This window comes from Microchirus variegatus (genome assembly GCF_963457635.1).
Source record: "Microchirus variegatus genome assembly, chromosome: 15".
NCBI lineage: Eukaryota > Metazoa > Chordata > Actinopteri > Pleuronectiformes > Soleidae > Microchirus > Microchirus variegatus.
The window spans coordinates 7,481,774-7,491,200 of NC_139816.1; the positions used below are offsets into that span (position 1 = coordinate 7,481,774).

General features: G+C 40.2%; 1 protein-coding gene across 2 annotated transcripts in view; it reads left to right on the forward strand.

Moving 5' to 3' along the window:
- ctdspla (CTD (carboxy-terminal domain, RNA polymerase II, polypeptide A) small phosphatase-like a) overlaps window positions 1-9,140 on the forward strand; it is a 33,131-nt gene extending 23,991 nt beyond the window's left edge. For both annotated transcript variants that reach the window (XM_083901664.1, XM_083901665.1), the window contains 4 exons: window positions 4,647-4,703; window positions 5,999-6,091; window positions 6,177-6,362; window positions 8,158-9,140. In XM_083901664.1, the coding sequence (XP_083757790.1) occupies window positions 4,647-4,703; window positions 5,999-6,091; window positions 6,177-6,362; window positions 8,158-8,283 (462 nt within the window). In that variant the 3' untranslated portion in view covers window positions 8,284-9,140. The remainder of the gene's footprint in view (window positions 1-4,646; window positions 4,704-5,998; window positions 6,092-6,176; window positions 6,363-8,157) is intronic.
- Window positions 9,141-9,427: the final 287 nt, after the last annotated feature.

Genomic DNA, 9,427 nt, shown 5'->3' on the forward strand with positions numbered 1-9,427 from the left:
TTGTAATGACATTAAACACGAGATGACGCCGAGCTCCGACAGCGTCTTTGAAGTTTTACGTAATCTCGTGGCTTCTGTAGGAAAACGAAGGTCCTGTAGACCAGGAAGAAGGCAAGAGGCAGAACTGTCGCTATAATAAGGCGTCGGCATGGCAACCGGGACACGACTACAGTAGCTGTGCATTGATGTGCAGCTGATCAGCGTGTTTGGAGTTTGTCTTTTTGAAAACCAGGATCCAGTATAACAGTATAACCATATAACCATAAGTGTTTTTAAAGGTTAGGGTTATTATAAATATATGTCAGGTTAAAGTCATACTAAATTAAACACATACTGATGACTGATGACCCGTGATAATCTCTCACATATACTGGCATTTTAAAAACGGAGGGAAAAAGATGTTTCTAGAAGGTTTTTAACTCTCTGTTTAATGCGTGATACAAGAGAAGTACATTTAGATGTGGCAGCGTGGACGACAGGTGTGAGATTAAAGTCAGAATTCTCAGATTAATGTCAGAATTCTGAGAATAAAGAGGTAATTCTGAGATTAGATAAAAAGTATTTTTCTCAGAGTTCTGATTGAAGAAAATGTCAGAATTCTGAGATTAAAAACAGAATTATGAGATTAAAGTCAGAAGTTTCAGATTAAGTCCGAATTCTGAGATTAAAGAAGGAATTCTGAGAGTAAAGAAAATGAGATTGAAGTCATAATTATGAAATTAAAGTCAGAAATCTCAAAATAAAGTCAGAATTCTGAGATTAAATAAAAAGTCAGAATTTTGAGATTAAATAAAAAGTCAGAATTTTGAGATTAAAGAAAAAGTGAGAAGTCTCGGATTATAGTCAGAATTCTGAGATTAAAGAAGAAATCAGAATTCTGAGATTAAAGTCAGAAGTTTCATATTAAAGTCAGAATTCTGAGATTAAAGAAGAAATCAGAATTCTGAGATTAAAGTCAGAAGTTTAAGATTAAAGACAGAATTCTGAGATTAAAGACAGATTTCTGAGATTAAAGTCAGAATTATGCATTTTTTCCCTCAGAATTCTGACTTTAATCTCAGAAATCAAGCTGTTTTATTTTCTGTTTCTCTCTTTCAATTTTATTGATACGTTATATACTTGAGTTTTCTCAAACCATGAAGTCAAACCTGGTCCTAATGAAGCAAAACATCATCTTGAAGAACTGCTTAAGTTCAGATTCTAAGATTTGAATTGTGGTTTTTTTGGAATGAGTGGGAAAAGCAAAGGGATGAGGAAAAGTGAAAAAATTGTACACACACTGTACTCGATCCACCCTTTACAGTCACGTAGCAGCAGCGCCGGGCACAAACACACACACACACACGCTTCACATTCTGGGTGTGTCCACCTCTGAGCCCTGTTTCCTTGAACGTCTGTGGGATGATTTTCAGAGAAAACCCTGAATTTGTTCTGACAAAACACACACACACACACACACACACACACACACACACACACACACACAGGAGTTCCCTTTTTTATGCAGTGGATTAAATGGATTCAGCTGAGCTTGTGCAACAAATAGAGATCAGGAGTACAGGGAAACATCCACACTGCACAACTTCCTGTTCCTGTTGCAGTAATTATGCAAAAATCTGTAAAAAAATATATAAAATGTAACCCACAGACATTAATTTAACCTCGGCTCTGAACAATTATTAAAAAAAAACACACACACGAGTGTCAGCTCGAACAGACGATACACAGATTTGACTGAAAATAGAAAAACGTTGCGTAACATGTCACATATATGAGGAGATAATTCCAGCTCTCGCTCCGGGATTAACTCCAGTGTGTGCGTAAGAGAAGCAGAGGGAATATACTTATATATGATGAATATATATATATATATATATATATATATATATATATATATATATATATATATGCACGGCGTTATATAAATAGTGATGTAAACACACGATTTATAGCCACTTGTGTATGGATGTTTGAGCTGCTGTTCACTGCCTCCACTCTCATGAGAAGACTTTTCTCACACACACACACACACACACACACACACACACACATGGTTTTTGGGATTTAAGAGCATTAGAGAGGTCAAACACTGATTGTTTGATAAGACCGTGGCTCACAGACGGCGTTACAGTTCAAAATTAACGACGTCGAGGTCAGCGGAGCTGTGAGTATTTGCGCGTTCTCTCTCTCTGGTGGTGAACCACATCTCTTTGGATCTTCGGAGCGTTATATAAAACAAAAGATGAGCCAATAAAAATGTCATTGATTCATTGATAAAATAATCAAATTAAGTGATGTTGTGGAAAGATGAAAAAAGACCCAGAGCACGGCAGAGCTAAACTTTTATACCTAAGGAACTCCCCTCTCACCTCCCTTTGTCTGTTGCAGGGGCCTGCCCCTCCAGGCCGTGCTTTCATACCACACACAATACAGAAATGTTAGTAGGGTAAAATAAATAACTAACCGTATGACACCGTATATCTACCATAACATTTGCATAGCTAACTTCAGGTGCTATTATTAAAAAATGTGTTCCTCCCGAAGCCAAATAGGAAGTGGATATTTACTCAGCAGCCACAAGGGGGCGAATCTGTCAGCTACTTCTTACTTAATATTCTCAATAAACATTTTCCTGAGTAGTTAATGTTCTCAATCACTCATTTAGAGACTAATTTAGGCCAAATATTGATCCCAGTGACTATAAATGGAAGTTGAGATTCTGCTTTGGACAATAAGAGCAGATGTAACGGTGGAGAACAGCAGCCGACTGTAACCCCCACCAAGAAAATCCCTCCATCAATTGAGTTGAGGTCAAGTTTGGTTCAGCGGAGATTCATTAAACGGACGTTCGGGTCGTTCTTATCGTTTTACGTCACCGTTTCTCTCTCTTCCACAACCGAGCAGCTGTTTAGTGCTCAGTCTTTGAAATGATGGAGTGAATCAGCAGAAGTCTTTTTTTTCCTCCTGACGGTCACTGCTTCAGCTCGTTGCCGTCGCTACGCTCCGCGCGTTTGCTGAATATTGCACTTTCTTGAAAGAGAGAGTCAGTGAAATGACATGAAAGCACAGACACTCTGGGATTATGGTCAGCTTTAATATAACTCCTTCACTTATTGACATGAAATAATGACTTTATAATGCACTTTATGCACAGTCTCATCAATTATCATCTCTCTCTGTGTGACTTAATTCATTTTATATCATTATTCATTATCTTTATTTATGCAGCGGTTCTCAGGATTTAAAAAAAAGAAACACTTATGTGCTAATAGCTATATGTTAAATGCCTATAATCTCTCCATGGAAGTAAAATTTAATTTTAAATTTCAACTAATTTAATTTATGACACATTTTGACAAACATATTTGTAGTTACGGCTCTCTGCTCTAAATAAATGTCAGTTAAAAACAGTAACGAGAAACATAAATTAATGATATATAGACACTGATGTAAGCAGATAACACTGAAATTAAACTATTCTGCCATATTATGAATGAATAATCATCATAAATATTCATATTTATAATCATTTTAATGTCGATGAAAAATAATTGATGATTCCCATTTTGCTCGTAACTGTGAGGACCTAATTATTCTAAAAAATAAACTCAAAGTATATCACAGAAATTTATATTATTAATGCTTTCCTTCCTAGATCAGAGCAAATATGTTTTAAATCATTTTGTAAATTATAGATTTTCCTTTTTAATATTCCTGTCTGCAATACCACCAATGTCCACCAGTGGGCCACAGATCACACTTTGAGGAATACACTGCTTTATTGTGGGGTTTCTTTAAAGGCTCCATATGTAAGAATGTGGCCAAAAAAACGGTTACTACACTCAAATACAAAATACAGAGGTCTTTTAGGTTTCGTTTTCTGACGTAACTGGCAACCCGTGGTTGCTCGGCACCTGAGACTCTACTGACTGCAATGATTGGTAGACGGCGGTAGGTGGCGCCACATGCCAAAACATGATTTTAAAAACATAAACATGATTTGCAGTCTGCAAAATATTTTTTTTAATGCAAATATTTTGTCTGTACTGTTGTTGTTGGTGAGTTCAGTTTGTTATATGAACATTATTCCTGAGTCTCTGTGACATATTAGGAGGATTTTTATGGCCAGTTGCTATAGATTTATTACATAATGCACCTTTAAATAATAAAATACAGAAACAATCAGGTTGTTTTCGAGGCTTCTACTAAAACATTATTTTCCCTGTCACCTCTTCCTCTTGTCGGCGCTCTGTGAGATGATGACGCCTCCGACGCCTCCCACCTCATCCTTTCATCCTCATCTTCTCAGCTCTCCACTCTCTCTTCCTTCCTCCCTCTGGCATCCGTCTTCCTTCCCTCTCTCCCTCTCGTCTTTTGCTTATTTTTATGAAAGATAACTAAAGTCACACACAGAGAGAGAGAAGAGAAAAACCCTCCTCTGTCCACGTTCACGTCTGTCATGTCAGAGTCTTGTGCACTTGTGGTTTTTATCAAATGCTGAGGGAACCACGTTATTCTTAAAGCCTGAGGCAGCTCAGAGGAGAGCGCTGCCTTTTACTTTTGTCCTCCTTGTCAAAAACGATCAACAACTCTAAATCCTTCTTCTTCTTCTGTTTTTTTTTTTCTCTTACCTTACGTCCCCGCAGCCCATCAGCAATGCAGACTTCATCGTTCCTGTGGAGATTGATGGGACTGTTCATCAGGTAAATATGGAGCACACATTCAATCCAAAAATAACACATATATATATATATATTCATGTAGAAGAGCTTCTGTGAAGTCCGCGGCTCTTTCTTATTTCTTATTCTCTATGATCTCACAGCCCGCGTCAAAGCCTCTCAGCGCCAGAACCTTGAATTCGCTGCTTTCTTTTCGTTTTATTCCTTTTTGCATCTTTGAAGTTTGTTGTTTACAAGCTAGCTGTGACGCGACCGCGTCAGGTCGTCTTGGAAGACGCGGAAAAGAAACCGAGAGACGCTCTTTGTGCCGTTTGAAGAAGTCGGACTTGAGCTGTAACCGGGTTCAAGTAATCCAGGATAGGCTTTCTGTATCTACTATGGCCTATGCTTGATTACTTGCACTCGGGGGGCAGCGACTTACGCCCCGACGCACTCCCACACTGACGAGGACGAGGATGAAGATGAAGAAATTACTTTATTTGTGAGGAGTTCTGGCTCCTGATTGGATAAAGAGGGCCCATCCATCCATACAGGATCCGGAACCCGGGTCTTCTTTTCCGCAAAGACAAGAATGCTAACCACTACTAACCACTTATATGAGACCTATTTAACATAATTTATTTAAACAATAGAAGGATTTCATTGACAACAAATTTAAATTATGTCAAAATTTAAAATAATCAAAGTATGAAAGTGATTAGAAATAACAAGAGCTCAACAAGATTTCATTGAAAATGTGGATACGTGTGTGTCTAAGTCTTTTCAGCTTTAAATAATCGGACGTATTTTTTTTAAGAAATAACAACGATTGATATTAGTAATTGTTCACTGAATGCCGATTAAACCCATCAGAATTTATCATCAGAATTTTATTTAAATGGGCACAATACAGTTAGCATAGTTCCAATAAATAAACAAATAATGCAACTCATGTACTGTACATAGCCCTATTGCTAGTTTGCAACTCTTGTTATACACTCAAACACGTTAAAAACGACACTAAAACACACAACTATATGATAAAATGACATAACACCCAATAACAATTGTCAAATGATAAATATAACATAATTAGTATGTGTTCTTCTTCTTCTTCTTTTTTGGAGTTGACAGTCTCGACGCAGCTTTCGCGTTATTCTGCCCCCCGCAGTCTGAAGACGTATCTGCATTTAAGGGGTGTTCCATTTCTAAGGGACTAAATAACCCTCAACACTTGGTTTTGAGGGCCAGTTAAGATTAAGGGTTGAGCTTGAGGGTTAAGATAGGAATTGGAATTGGCCCCTAACTTTTTGCGTCTATTCCTGTGTCTTTGTTTCCAGGTGTACGTGCTGAAGAGGCCTCACGTGGACGAGTTCCTCCAGAAGATGGGGGAGCTCTTTGAGTGTGTCCTCTTCACAGCCAGCTTAGCAAAGGTCAGCTCTCAGGTTATTTTATAAAAAAACAACAACAAGGCTGTAGACATGTTGATTCATTCAATATATTCCCCCGTGCTTTCAGTACGCCGACCCTGTGGCCGACCTGCTCGACCAGTGGGGGGTTTTTCGCGCCCGGCTCTTCAGGGAATCGTGTGTTTTCCACCGAGGAAACTACGTCAAAGACCTCAGCCGGCTGGGCCGAGAGCTCAGTAAAGTCATCATCATAGACAACTCGCCTGCCTCCTACATCTTCCACCCAGAGAATGCAGTGAGTGATCAAACATTCATGACTTTGACTCCTTTATTCATGACACTGAAGAAAAAAAGTCTCATTAAAAAAAAAAAAAAAAAATGAGGGCAACAAGGATATTTTTTGTTAAATACTGTAGTGTTTGACTTCTTTTACTCCCCCTGAGGAAGTCTGGCTAATTAATTATCAGAACACTCCCTGGGCCTCTGTATGATCTTTTATTCTTGTACAGAAATGAAAAAAAAATGACATTAAACTGCAACTGTAGGCTGCAGAGAGGTAGAGGTAGAACCTTAGCTTAGCACGGTTCCTTTTTGGATAAGGACAATGTCCTTAGTAGGTCGTTCGTTTTTGAGGAACAGGCTTGGATCGCAAAAGCTGCTGGATCGCTTTAAGCTGGCCTCGATCGTTGCCATTTCACATAAATTGTCATAAATTCAACAGCACGTCAGTTCTGTCAGATGTTGAAAGTTAAAGTTATCTTGAGGGGAAAAAAAGGGGGCAGAAGAACGCACTCATTAAACATTTTGGGACAATTCTACAGCCATAAATAAATCCGGGCGGCCTGATTATCATCATCACGACAGTCATCGTAAGAGGGTTAAGGGAAAAGCAGCATCATTGTCTGCAGAGAGAAATCTAATTGCCGGGCGGATCGGTCCGAGTTCACCCAGGCTCTCGATGACAAGGAGAAGCCGAACCAATTAAGCCTTAATCCACGTTTGTCTTCACTGTCACAGACGCTCGTTCTGCTCAACAGCCACTGTTTTTGTTTTGTTTTTTTGCAGCAGGAACCAATTTTGTAGCTTTTCCTTGGAGCTTCTCGTCACGATCAGTCGAAACTCCCACCTGCAGATGTGAAACGCTGCTGTATGTAATGAGGGACAAGGTCGACATTTCTTTATTAGGCACTGGGCGCTAACGGCGTCAACGTTAACGCATGCCGCGTTTCCATGACGACTGACCGGAAAAAGGCACGCGTGACGCCACGTTTAACGTGACTCCCGATTGTTAAAATGAGTCTCTTAAGTAACGCTAAACTTTAAAAACAGAGGCACACATACGCAGTACACAGGTACACTGGTTATTAGTAGCGCCGCTCCAATCCGACTGTATGTGTGCTAACAGTGCTAAAGGAGCTAACGCAGCTAACGTAGCTAACCGGTAAATGGCGCCTGGACTCTGCTGCCACGGCACGTAAACATGACGTCACGCGCGTCAATTTCCAGTCAGTCGTCATGGAAACACGTCATACGTTAACGTGTCCAGCGCTTATTTTTGGGGGGGTTTTTTGCAGTAGGAACCAATTGTGTAGCTTTTCCTTGGAGCTTCTCGTCGCGATCGGCCAAAACACATGACAATGGCGTCAGCGTTGACGCCTGCCGCGTCGCCAAAGTAAAGCTAAACTTCAAAAACAGAGGCACACGTACGCGGTACACGGGTACACGGGTACGGTGGTTATTTGTAGCGCTGCTCCAGTTCAACTGTAGGCGCGCTGACGGCGCTAAAGGACCTAATGCTGGTAAATGGTGCCTGGACTCCGCTGCCACGGCACGTAAACATCACTCAGTCGTCACGGAAACGCGCTATGCGTCAACGTGCACGTCGCTAGTTTAAAAGTTACACACTGCAGCTTTAATGACATGGTTTTAAAAAACATTCTTCTGTGTAGAAGTTGCTCCATCGTCCTCCCTTTGATGCCTTTTGCCTCATTCGTTATTTACGCACAACTTGCGCCGCGTGTTTTTAACACTTTAGCATCCGATGGTGTGAATCAAAACTGGTCTCTTCTGTTTTCGCGGTTTCCCCTCAGGTCCCGGTGCAGTCCTGGTTCGACGACATGACGGACACGGAGCTGCTGGAGCTGATTCCTTTGTTCGAAGGCCTCAGTAAAGAGGAGGACATTTACGATCTGTTACAGAGCCTGAGGAACAGGTAGCAGACGGACGGCGCCTCCTGCTGCTCTGAGTCTAAATCCTCACCTCGTCACCACGGCTCCCTGGCCGCCGTCGTCCGGGCGACTCCGGGAGCCCCCCCCCCCCCCCCCACGCTGAGGATTTCCTGGTTATAATAGAATTTAGAGAGATCTTATCTCTGGACTTTTGGACTCTTTGTACAGAAACTCCTGCTGAAAATACTATTAGAGAATATTCCTGTATGTACATACTCTATGTTTCTAAGACCAAGAAGATGCATAAATAAATAAATAAAGTAATTTTTCTATCAGAGAGATTAGGTTTTACTATTCTACCGAGTGATATTTTAGTTACCAAAAAGAACTACACAGAATGAAGTTGTTGTTTTTTTTTCTCTCCTGAGAATTTTGTTTTTTTGTTGTTGTTGTTATTCAGGCTGTTTTTATTTGTTGTTCTGACCTTTTGTTCCAACAACTGTGATTTCTCTTCTCTTACAGAATGAAGTGCCTTCATTACTGTGCTGGTTTTATCGTGTCTGGTTATGGGGTGCACAATTTAATGCTCAATATTTATTCAAATATCCCCCCCCCCTCCAAAAAAACAAAACAATATATATATAATCTTGAAATTTAAATCTTAAGCGATTAATCTGACAATTCAAAGCGTCTTTAAATTGATCCTTTGATTTATTCAAACAACAACAACTATCGGTCTTTGTATTAATAATAAATGACATCACCGTCCACCAATAAATGTTGAAACCTTTGAGGAAAACTATAACGATTAGCTTAGACGATATGAACTTCTATTTATTGGGGTACAGAGGGTTCGGGTGCTGTTGAAATCGTACTGTACTGAAGATTATTAAAGCTGCAGGTTTGCACACGCTCACGTTGCACTGTGGTGTCTGTGAGGACCACGTCCACCTGGATTATATATGAATGTGCTGCTCTAACATGACTCTGCAAGTTTTGGTTCCCAGGACGTTCTGGGAGCGTTACCTGAAGGTTCCCGCTCTAGTTTCTCCTGTGGTTGATATGGTTGATAAGTTTTCCTAACGTTCCCCTAAGGTTAGTTTTTTGGTTGCACATTAGGTTTCCAGAGGGAATGTTCTCTAAAGGTTCCCAGAACATCACCGAAACCACTTTTGTCATGACCTTCATACAA